The 12,692-nt window shown below is 45.6% G+C and overlaps 1 protein-coding gene across 4 annotated transcripts in view; it reads left to right on the top strand.

Annotated features, from left to right (window-relative positions):
- cep43 (centrosomal protein 43) overlaps positions 1-5,949 on the top strand; it is a 41,833-nt gene extending 35,884 nt beyond the window's left edge. For all 4 annotated transcript variants that reach the window (XM_033025683.1, XM_033025685.1, XM_033025684.1 and 1 more), the window contains 3 exons: positions 3,010-3,046; positions 4,057-4,159; positions 5,245-5,949. In XM_033025683.1, the coding sequence (XP_032881574.1) occupies positions 3,010-3,046; positions 4,057-4,159; positions 5,245-5,319 (215 nt within the window). In that variant the 3' untranslated portion in view covers positions 5,320-5,949. The remainder of the gene's footprint in view (positions 1-3,009; positions 3,047-4,056; positions 4,160-5,244) is intronic.
- Positions 5,950-12,692: the final 6,743 nt, after the last annotated feature.

A 12,692-nucleotide genomic window follows, 5' to 3' on the forward strand; every position in this document is an offset into this window, starting at 1 on the left:
AGTATTCTCAGTCCTGGATGCCAAAAGCTCCTTTTGGCAGATTCAACTAAACCCAGACTCGCCCAACCTCACTACATTCGGCACACACTTTGGCCGCTTCAAATTTCTAAGTATGCCTTTCGGCATCAACTCCGCCAGTGAAGTCTTCCAGCGCACTATGGAACAATTGTTTGCAGAGTACCCGTGCGCTATCATTGTTGATGATATTCTCGTCTATGGTCGCGACCTGGCTGAACATGACGCCAATCTGAAGAAACTACTTGACCGTGCCAAAAACATTCAGCTTAAACTCAATCCACTAAAGTGCAGGTTTCGAGTTCCTGAGGTCACTTACGTCGGACATGTTTTTGCCAGCAACGGTCTCAGACCAGATCTGCTGAAAACTGCGGCTATCAACGAACTGCCGGTTCCTACTGATGCCGTGAGTTTACAACGATTCCTCAACATGGTTAACTACCTGGGTAAATTTATTCCCAACCTCAGCGACATCGGCCCTCCTGCGAGAACTGACACGCAAGGACGCGGCATGGTCCTGGTACCCGCAGCACCAAAGGACTTTCGACGCTCTCAAACAGCAGCTGGCTAGCGCACCTACACTCTCCTATTTCGATCTGGAGTTACCAGTAACGCTCACCTGCGATGCATCCCAGTACGGGCTAGGCGCAGTGTACCTGCAGGCCACAACTGACAGCAATTCCAAGCCCGTGTCATATGCATCCCGTACACTAACTGACACCGAACAGCGCTACGCCCAGAAAAGGAACTGCTCGCAGTGATTTTCGCCTGCATTAAATTCAAGGACTTAATATTTGGTAAAACCGTGACCATCGAGACTGACCACCAGCCGCTGGTCACCATTTTGAACAAACCGATCCACACTGCCCCAGCACGACTACAGCGAATGACGATGCAGCTGCAGCGCTTTGATTTCAACATCGTCTATAAGAAAGGTAAAGACATGTACATAGCTGACACGCTGTCCAGAGCCCCGCACAGAACCAATGAACAACAACTCTCCCAACAGGACGAATTCTCAGTCATGAAGTTTCTCGTTTATGCCAACAGATCGTTTAAGCAGCGTAGCTGAACACACGGCTGCTGATGAGACTTTACAATTGCTGTATACAGTCATCCGACGCAGTTGGCCCGACAAACAGTCCAACACCCCGCTCGAAATATGCCCCTACTTCCTGGTTCGTGACGAACTAGTGCTACAGGACGGAATCATCGTCAAGGACCACAAGGCAGTGGTCCCTGCTGCCCTCCGGGACAAATACTATAACAACAACCTCAGGGACCACCCCGGCATGGAGGCAACCCTCCAAAGGGCGCAAAGCATGTTTTACTGGCCCGGTATGACCAAATACATATGCGAAAGAACCGAAACGTGCGCTGTCTGCAAAAGCCTGACGCCTCATCAGCAGAAGCAGCCTTTACTGCCGCAACCAGTCCCTCCTCTCCCGTGGTCCTCGTTAGCCGCCGACATCTTAGAGTGGCACGGGAAACACTATCCGGTTCTTGTTGACTCTTGCTCGGGCTGGTTCGAAATAGACCTGCTGCAAACCATTTCTTCGGAGGCAGTGATTGAGAAGCTGCAATGGCACCTCTCCATGCATGGCTCCCCTGCACGTATTCAGTCTGACAACGGCAGACAGTTCACCAGCCAAGCCTTTAAAAACTTTGCTAAACGATGGGACTTTCAACACGTTACCAGCAGTCCCGAGTTCCCGCAGTTCAACGGACTCGCCGAACGCGCCGTTCGGAGTGCTAAACAACTCGTGGAACGATCATACCTTGCCAAATCTGACGTATACCTGGACCTACTCAATCTACAGAACATTGCACGGGATCCCGTACTAGGTTCTCCAGCCCAACGACTGATGTCTCGCCAAACCTGTGCTCCCCAGCCTGTCTCCCAGCAGTTGTTGCAGCCACAAGTTCGTTCCCCACCTGTGGTTCAGAAACAGCTACAAATTAAACATGATACGCAGAAGCAGTTCTTCGACAAGTCCAGCAAGCCACTTAAACTCTTGCCGGTGGTCAAGTGGTTCGTCTGCAAACCGACAAGGGCCACGCACGACTGGTCCTGCCAAAGAACCACGTTCATATCTGGTCGAAGTGGACTCTACAGACGCAACCGTCAACACATCCTTCCGGTGAAGGAACCGCGTCCTGTGACTCCATATCCTGATGCCCCGCGTCTTATGCTCACTCCCACAGTCGGTCCAGCTCCCCCACCACCAATCGTCGTTCCTACCGCGGTCTCCCCGCGTCGTTTGGCGCCTGGCTCGCCTTTCTCGTCTCCTTCCATGCCTGTCGGGTCGCCTGTTGTTTCCCCACTCCCCCCCCCCCCCCCCCTGGTCTTTTCGACCGCGAAAGGAGGTGATGCGGTCTTGTACTGCATGAGGGCCAGACGGGTTTGTAGGCCGTTAGATATGGCGATTTTGTGTAACTTTGCTAGTATATTCTTACCATTCCACTTGTATTGCTTAGCCGCCGATGTTTCTTTATTTCTACAAGAAGAGATGTAGATTGGCTATTGCATACTAGCCAATTATAGTGCTGGTTAGTAGTAGCTCTGCCTAGTACGGGTTTTATAATATCAAGAGCTCGCCTACGCCAGCCTGTAGATGTAGCAGATCGGAGCTGTAACATTCCTCAGATCCTATGCTGTAAATGATTGAATAAACATGTGTTGTATCTTAACGTGTGTCCGGGTCACATCATTACACTGTGCTTTTTAGCTTCTTAATTACAGCGCCAACCTTCCTATTTATCGCAGTGTGTGTCTGTATCACATTGGCTTTGCACTGTGAATTTCACTCAGACAGCGCTCCCCCCACTTGCCCTGTCCCCCGCCTGCATAACGGGCTGGTGACGGAAGCGATGTGTGTGTGTCTGTGTCTGGTGACTGCCGGTAACTTGACAGTCACTGGCAGTTGCCTGAAAAATCGCCTATGTGGGACAGACCCAAAACTCACATTTTCTTTTCTGATCTCTTTGGAACAGGCGATGAAGAAGAAGAATATGATGATGATTTCATCAGGTAAAGGAATTTTGATCATTGAAGCATAATTAAAATGCATGTTGATTTTTCACGTGATGATGAGTAAATAGTTTGATCAGTACTGAGCTTTTTTGTATCTTAAACATCTATGCTGCTTCTCCATTTTAAGCCCTTGCAGTTAGTCATGGAGTGATGCAGTGTGGAAACAGGCCCTTTGGCCCAACTTGCCTTTAAAAACGATACGATACGATAGAACTGTATTTATCCCAGGAGGGAAATTGATCTGCCAACAGTCATAAAACATAAGATGCACGAAACATGAAATTAAAGTGACAAGTGGAAAGGATTGGGGATGTGCAAAGATTTTTTTTTGGGGGGGGGGGGGGAGTGGGAGTGGGGGTGGGGGGGGTCAGTCTAACCCATGACAGAAGGGGGAGGAATTGTACAGTTTGATAGCCATAGTTAAGAAGAATCTCCTGTGGTGTTCTGTACTGCATCTTGTCTGAACCAGTCTGTTGCTGAAGGTACTCCTCAGGTTGACTAGCTTGTCATGGAGGGGGTGAGCTGTATTGTTCAAGATGCTCCACAGTTTGAGGAGCATCCTCCCCTCCAAGACCACCTCCCATGAATCAAACCCCCCCCCCCCCCCTTCCTATCAGGAACCAGCCTTCCTGATGAGTTTGTTAATCCTGTTGACACCCACGGCCTTCGCCCTGCTGCCCCAGCACACGACCGCGAAGAAGATGGCACTTGCTACCACCGATTGGTAGAACGTCTACAGCTCTGTCCCTTCTTGATCAGGGCGCAGCGTTCCTGGACCAGTCCAGTTTACTGTCCAGGTACACTCCAAGGTATTTGTACTCCTTGGTAATCTGCACATCCATACCATTGATGGAGACTGGGGACTCCTCACCATCTAAAGTTCCTCTACTCCTATTTATTATGCACTGAATTTTTATAATTAAAAAATATTATGCAAATGTATCACATTTTGTAAAAAAAGTTTTGTGATGAGGTTTATGTCATGAATACAAATGTCTTTGTTTCAGTGGCAGTCAACGTTCAGATAAAACCAAGAGCGAATTGAGCATTGGTGAGGAGATTGAAGAGGACATTTCGGTAGAAGGGGAAGATTTTTGTACCGGTGATAAGGTTTGAACACCTTTTGAAGTTTTAATATGTTATAAACTACTGTTTTACAGAAAATGGTAAAAACAGTCAACAGTCGGGCAACTTTAATTGTCAATCCTGTTGAGGGGCCTTTTGTAAGTTCATATGTCATAAGATTAGAATTGTGTCATTCGGACCATCGAGTCTACTCCAGCATTTAATCATGGCTTCTCTTCCCCTCTCAACTGCATTCTCCTACCTACTCCCCATAACCATTGACAACTTTACTAATCAAGTATTTGTCAATCTCAGTCTTAAAATTGAAATGTTGATTCTGTTTCTCTTTCCACAAATGCTGCCTGACCTGTTGTGTATTTTCAGCATTTTTTGCTTCAGATATTCAGAATGGAAAAGGGCTTGTTTCCAAGCTGTATCTTTAAACAAAACTAAATATGAATGATCAGTTTGTGTTCTTGGGTGGTGCAAAGAGAAGAAATAACTGAAGAAAGGTCTTGACCTGAAACGTCACCCATTCCTTCTCTCCAGAGTTGCTGCCTGTCAGAAGAAATACCAGGCTGGGTGTTGCATCAGTCAAGTTACAGTTGGCGGAGATGTGGGAATGAACAAAGGGAACTATTTCTCAGTAATGCTCAAAAGGCAGAGAAAGATTTGTGGTGGAATTTTGTTGAAAGTGGTAGAATGGTCTTTTGAATGTGGAAGGTGGTGGTGCGACAAAGAAGGACCTCTAGCCTTGCGGATACTAGGAAGTGCAGATGCTGGTTTACAAAAAAAGATAAAGTACTGAAGTAACTCAGCATGTCAGCTGCATCTCCCAATAACACGGATAGATGAGGTTTTGGGTTGGGACCCTTCTTCAGACAGGTTAAAGAAGGATCCTGACTCGAACGTCACCTTTCCATGTTCTCCAGAGATGCTGCCTGATCCGCTGAGTTATTCCAGCACTTGTTTTATCTCTACCCTTGCTCTCTGCAGGAGAACAGCAAATGAGACCAGATGTACAGGAAAGCAATATGATGCTGTCAAAGGTTCCATCAACTGTGGGTATCTGTATTTTGCTTTGCATTGATTTTTCATTTTTATAACTCTTATTTCTTGCTTTCTTGCAGCTTGACGACTTTACACAGGACCACACCATATCACACAGCAGCGATATGGCAGATTATATAGAGGAAGTACCATAGTATTGTGTACTTCATTGTACAGATGAGTGGATTTTGCTGCTTCTGATGTGCTGAAGAAGTGATGAAGGAATTGGCCTGTCGGAACCATTTGTTTAACGTGATATTAAATTATAGGCCACGTTCACACTAAGAAATTAAGCAATCAAAATGGTACTGACTTGGGCAGTGGAAAGTCGGCAAGTCCAAGACCTTCATTCAGTATTCATTAGAAAAAAATATTTTAGAATTACTAAGTTTGGTCCTTAAGTTGTAAAGGTAAAATCTTTTGATTAAAAATTATTTTTAATATTAATTTGCTGTTTCAAATATTTGTATTGCATAGTGTTGTAAAAAACCTGTAAACGTGTCTTTTAGAACTGGTTAAGAAGTTTTAAATATTTATTTGAATTATATAAATATATTTGAATTCAATCAATCAATATTATTAGAAAGTCGCTGGAAATTTCCAAAATGTGAGGCACAAGCAAACGGCATTTAATTGATGGTGGGGCGAGGAGCTGGTGAGAGGGTAGGGGAAATTCGAGAGGATCAGGTATAGTCTTTGCTGCTAGTCAATGTCCAGTGATCTCTTGGGAAAATTATCATGAGTGTATTGAATGGAAAATAAATTGACCTGGCTTCACATGAAGAGCCTGCTGTGTACATTGAGCTAACACACACAACACAAAGTTGTGGAGGACATCAGCGGGTCAGGCATTTCCTTAAATACTTTTATTACCACAGAAGTTAGTGCCACCGGTCAATAGTCATTGAGGCATGTCACCTTGCTCTTCTTGGACACTGGTATTGTGAACAATGTCCTTTTAAAGCAGTATTACCTTTTAAACCTTTGATTGTGAGAGGATAAAGATGTCTGCAAAAACCAGCTATGTGGGTTTCCCGAATGCAGTTAGTGCACTGTCAGAGCCAGGTGTTTTCTGAGGATTGACCCACGTGTAGGACCTTCCAACAATTTTCTCAGTGACTGATATTACAGAGTTGTCGGGAGGCTCTGAGGACTTGAAAAGGAACATTTTTGAGTTGTATGTGAAACAATGGGGACCAAATGTACTATTGGGTGGGGGAGGGGGGGGGAAGAGACCTTCCCCCCGCCTCAAGATAATGACCCCCACATTATCTTGAGGGGGTCAATATCTTCCCCACTGACCGAAGTGGTTAAAGGAGTCAACCGGCAAATGGAGGCTGCAGCTGATGATTAACTGATGGTATTTCACCTGGAACTTGTGTATCTACCTGTAGGAAATCCATATGGTAGGACTGAACACTTTCTATGGAAGCAAAGTCCCACCTTCACCTCAAAGACTCAGTCTGAGGAAGGGTCTTAACCCGAAACGTCACCTATTCCTTCGCACCACCTTTACTAAAATGCAGATGCTAGAAATCTGAAATAAAAAGGGTTCCTCGTCCTCAAATGTTAACTGTCCCTGTTTTCACATGTTTTATGTTTATGGGAATCGGGAGCCAAGAATGTTTAATTGTCATTGTACCGAAAACAGAGCCAATGAAATTCTTTGCTGCTGCTTAACTTGGACATAACCAGTGATAATATATAATCGTAATATAATAAATGAATATCTGTAACACTAGGTATCCACAACAGTGCAAAACCAAAGTCAATAGTGTACAAATTAAAGAGTCAAGAGTGCTAACTCTTACGTTATCTATTGAGACTCAATAGATAACAAAAAAAGTTTAATAATTTAAAAAACAAACAATATTGGACAAAACAAAGTCCCTAGTGGAACCAAGACAGTTTGGAGTTTAGTTGGCATTTGTAGTGTTCAATAGCCTGATGAATGTTAGGAAGAAGTCGTTCCTGAACCTGGATGTCAAGGTTTTCAGACTCCTATAGCTTCTTCCCAATGGTGTGGTCATTAATGATGCCGTCTACATTTTTTTAAAACAGCGTTGCCTTTGATGGTGGGAATGTCAATACCCATGATGGAACGAGAAGCATGTTAACATGCAAGAGGCAGCCATGAGTTATCCCCCAACCAGTGAATCAGATGAAACCTCTGTGGCCTTGGCTCCTCCAGATATGAATGGTGGTGGACTGATACACAATTTGACTGCGGAGGAACCGCCAAGAACATTCCCAATATTGGCGGACTCAGCGTGTGCTTCCCAAGTAAAGAATTAATCTTAGAAAATGTAATGAGTAGAGTCGTGCACACGTCAAGGTACAACACATGTTTATTAAAGTACTCTTACTAGCAATGTTACAAAATTTTGAGATTTTAAAAATCAAGCCTGTAATTTATCCCATCAGATAAAGCATAAAAATACCTTTAATTTGACACCTAATTCACTTTCATATCTTCAGTATTAAAAACGTTATGGCCATTTTCATACTCGTAAATTAGCATCGTGTTCCCTATTGCATTTCCATTGACGTAACACAAATGCTGTGATCCAGGACAGTCAAAAGCCCATAACTTTCTTAAAAATTAAGAGAACTGAATGAAATTTTCAGTTATTATAGATTGAAGCATTCTGAAACAAATATAAAACATCTTACTTGGATGACCTGAAATTAAAGCATATTAGTAGTTAGCTACCTAATTGTAGCTAATTACAAAATTGACTGTTGTGACGGAAATGGTAATAAACACCCAGACTGCCTTGAAAATTCAAAAATGTGATATTCTCAAGATCAGAATTTTAATATTATTGTATTATATGCTGTAAGTCCGTAACAGATAGGTAAATAAATTACAATTTCTAGCAATAGACCAAGTCTTTATGGAGAAGATCAGTTGCTAGCTGGTACATTGGCATATCATAATCAGTAGCATCATCATACTCCTCAGATTGTAACCAATAAGCAACTCTGTACACCTTGCTTTTCCTCACCTTTTCAATTTTGGAATTGTAAACTACAATTATCTCTTCATACCATGCATGACCTGCCTTTCTGCCCACTACTTTCTCATTAAGAATGTCCTGTAAAATAAACGACTTACCGTTTGTTTTGTCCTGATATTGCGATCCGTGACGTTGAGGGCATTAGAGGTCGTTTTTTATTTTAATCCAATTTAATGAAATTGTCCAGCGATTTAATTAAAAAAACGGGAACGGAAGTCAGATCGATTTTTCTTCATCAACTAGCAGCCCGAAGGAAATTCCCTTTCCGACAAGCAATACAAACCTGCATTTTAATCCCGCCCCCCTCAAAGGCTCTGGAATTGCACACACAGCCAGTGGCACATCTGCAGCGCCGCTGAAGGTAGATTTTGTAACATCGCTACTCTTACAGCATCCATCTGCAAGGTGTTACAGTAACTAGCAGCTACTCAGACTGACTTAAGCAAACCTCTGATAATATAAACTGCAGAGTACTAACAAGCACTATAATTGGTTAGTAAGAAATAACCAATATCCATTTTTCCTTGTGGAAACAAAATAAAGTATGGATACATGGTGGCTGAATGATACAGTAGCAAAAACGCTAATAACGCATATGGGGAAAGTATAGATGGTTACACGTCCGGCGCGTGTACGGTATAAATCCGTGTCTCCTCCTTTCACCGGTGAAGTGACTGGGGAGGGGACTGGGGAAAAGACCGGGGGCAGCACCGGAGACCCACCGAGGGGTTGGTGAAATAGGCGAGCTGAACGCTGTGGAGAGGCTGCGGGCGACAGTTTCTGGTTGTTGAGTAGTCGGCCTGGTAGTGGGAGAGTATACAAAATGCGAGACCTCTGGAAGTGGCGGCGCTGCCCAAGCACCTGCGGCTCGCCTGCAGTCCGTCTGTCTTTTTTTTTGTTTTCTTTTGTCCTGTTGGACGTATGTTTTAGTTTGTTTTTAGTTATGTATGTGTGGGGGGGTGGGAGAAACTTGTTTTTAGTCTCTACCTTCGGGGGGGGATGCGACCTTTTCTTTGTCGTATCCCCATCTCCGTTTGCGCTGAGGCCTAATCGCGGTGCTGGAGGCCACCAACTGGGACCGACCTCGAGGCTTCGGAGGCAGAGCCAGGAATTACCATTGCGAAGCTGGCTGACTTTGGGGTTGTGGTGGCGCTACGGAGGCCCGACTTCGGAGCCTCGGAGGCTTCGGTCGCGGGCCCAGTGGACGACAACGCTGGGAGCTCCCAGGTCCCAGGTTGGTGAACAATTCTCGGGAGCTTCCGCAACAACAGCTTCGTCCGCTGGACTGAAGGGTGGCAGCTTTGACCGCCCCGGGCCGCGGAGTTTGAACAGGTCCATTCGCGGAGCACGGATTCGGCCATGGGACTTACCATCTCCCGGCGGGGGGCCCAACATCGAAAGCCTGCATCGCCTCAATGCAGAGGGAGAACAAGGAAGGAAAAGATAAGGAATTTAAGACTTGCCTTCCATCACAGTGAGGAGGTGCCTTGTAGACTCACTGGTGGATGTTGAACTGTGTTCATTGTGTGTTCTGTTATTTTATTTTCTGTTATGACTGAAAGGTATGCAATTTTGTTCAAACTGGAGACAGTTTGAATGACAATAAAGGATACTTTATACAGAGCCGCGGGGCGTGGTTCCTTCACAGGAAGATGTTGACGGTTGCGTCTGTAAACGGCCCCGTCCGCGCTTACCAGGTAAGAGCGCGTTTCTTTAGCAGGACTGTAGATGTGACCCAGACGGCCATAGCCCTTGTTGGTCTGGAGGCCACTGGAGAGAGGTTTAAGTAGCTTGCAGGACTTGTCAAAAAATCGTTTTTGTGCATCACGCTTTAATTGTAGTTGTTTCTGAACCATGGGAGGTGACCGGACATGTGGCTGCAAAAGCTGCTGGGGTACAGGCAGGGCAGAACGGGTTTGACAAGACATCAGTCGTTGGGTTGGAGAACCCAGTATGGGATCCCTGGCAATGTTCCTTAAATTGAGCAGGTCCAGGTAGACGCCTGATTTTGCAAGATAAGAACGCTCCATTAGTTCTGCGCTTCGGACGGCCCGTTCGGCGAGTCCGTTGGACTGCGGAAACTCAGGGCTGCTGGTGATATGTCGAAAGTCCCATCGTTGAGCGAAGTTTCTGAAGAGCTGGCTGGTAAACTGACTGCCATTGTCGGATAGAAGGTGTGCAGGGGAACCGTGCATGGAAAAATGGTGTTGCAACTTCTGGATAACTGCTTCAGATATGATGGTTTGGCGTGACCAAGGATATACGTGACAAAACTGAAGTCTGCGCCATCTGCAAAAGCCTGATGCTACACCAGCAGAAGCAACCCTTCCTGATGCACCCGGTCCTCCTCTCCAGTGGTCCACGGTAGCCACGGACCTATCCGAATGGCATGGGAAACACTATCTGGTTCTCGTTGACTTATATTCGGGCTGGTTTGAAATGGATCTGCTCCAAACCATATCTCCCAACAGAATGGGCGTGGCCTTCATGGCGTGATTGACAGGAGAGAAAATCTCAACATTATTTAAACACTAATGTCTCTTTTATTTTTCATCGATGGGAAAAATCCTTGGCACCTGATGAGCGGAGGGGGGCTCTGAGTAAGATGGCCAATAATCACAACCGTACGTGGTAGCGTTATTTCTAAAATCAATATAAAGTGCAAACAGGAAGTGGTCAAGCTTAAACTTTTATTTATATAGAGAAGGCAAGGCAGCTTTAATTGGGCAAGGCAGCTTTAATTAGGCAAGGCAGCTTTAATTAGGCAAGGCAGCTTTAGCACTTTCAAACCAAAGGCTACGCAGCTTTAGCACTTTCAAACCAAAGGCTACGCAGCTTTAGCACTTTCAAACCAAAGGCTACGCAGCTTTAGCACTTTCAAACCAAAGGCACCACAGCTTTAGCACTTTCAAACCAATGGCACCCCAGCTTTAGCACTTTCAAACCAATGTCACCACAGCTTTAGCACTTTCAAACCAATGTCACCACAGCTTTAGCACTTTCAAACCAAAGGCAACACAGCTTTAGCACTTTCAAACCAAAGGCAACACAGCTTTAGCTCTCTCAAACCAAAGACAACATAGCTTTAGCACTTTCAAACCAAAGGCAACACAGCTTTAGTACTTTCAAACCAAAGTCAACACAGCTTTAGCACTTTCAAACCAAAGTCAACACAGCTTTAGCACTTTCAAACCAAAGGCAACACAGCTTTAGCTCTTTCAAACCAAAGGCAACCCAGCTTTAGCACTTTCAAACTACATTTTCAAACCACATTAAGGGCACTGACAGGTCAGTAAAAACACTCATAGTTTAGTAGACATGTGTTCAGTGTTATTCACAGCTCAGACTGCGACCACTTGCTCCCCCATCTTGCAGAGACTGACCGAGGCATCTCCACATTTCCAGGTTTTATAGTCCCTCCGGAAGGGGCGTGGCCTTCAGGAGAGAGAATCTCAACATTTTTTAAACACTAATAACTCATCGATGGGAAAAATCCTCTTGTCCTGCGCACTGGAGGGGGACTTTGAGTAAGATGGCCAAAAATCACAGCTGTAAGTGGCAGCGTTTTTTCTAAAATCAACAGAACAACAGGAAATGGTTAAGATGAGACTTTTAGTAATATAGATAAAAGGACTGGTCAAGCCAGATGCAGGAAAATTGTTCCCAATGTTGGCCGAGTCCAAAACCAGGGGCCATACTTAGAATAAAGGGGAGGCCATTTAAGACTGAGGTGATAAAAAACTTTTTCACCTAGAGTTGTGAATTTGTGGAATTCCCTGCCACAGAGGGCAGTGGAGGCCAAATCACTGGATGGATTTAAGAGAGAGTTAAGGGCCTGACCCACAAGCATGCGACCTGCATGTGGCAAGCACGACCAAACCGGAAGCAGGGCCGCGCGGAGGTCGAGTGATCCCTGTACAGGGCCGGTCCCACCAGTATGTGGCGAGTGCGACCAAACCGGAAGCGGGGGCCGCGCGGAGGTCGAGCGAAGTCCGCGTATGGCGTTAAGACGTGCGTACGGCGTTGAGACGCTGTACACGCCAATGCCGCGCGGAAATTTTAAACACGGTCAGTTTTTCGGAGCCCCGCGCGATGTCGGGACCAGCTCCGCACAACTCCATACGGCTCCGGCGATCGAAGTGGGATCGGCCCCGCGAGGCCGTACGGCTCAAGTGACCACGTTAGGTCACGCTTGCCAAATGGAGTCGCATGCTCATGGGACAGGCCCTTAAGATAGAGCTTTAGGGGCTAGTGGAGTCAAGGGATATGGGGAGAAGGCAGGCACGGGTTATTGATTGGGGACGATCAGTCATGATCACAATGAATGGCGGGGCTGGTTCGAAGGGCCGAATGGCCTCCTGCGCCTATTTTCTATGTTTCTATCTATTAACCTAACTTTTAAGACAGACCAAAATTGGGAACCATCAAAACTTAATCAGATGTGTTCAGTGCATTTTCTGAAGAAGGGCAGCACTGGTGCAGCGGTAGAGTTGCTGCCTTCCAGTGCC

Source organism: Amblyraja radiata, chromosome 8 (genome assembly GCF_010909765.2).
Source record: "Amblyraja radiata isolate CabotCenter1 chromosome 8, sAmbRad1.1.pri, whole genome shotgun sequence".
NCBI classification, from domain to species: Eukaryota; Metazoa; Chordata; class Chondrichthyes; order Rajiformes; family Rajidae; genus Amblyraja; species Amblyraja radiata.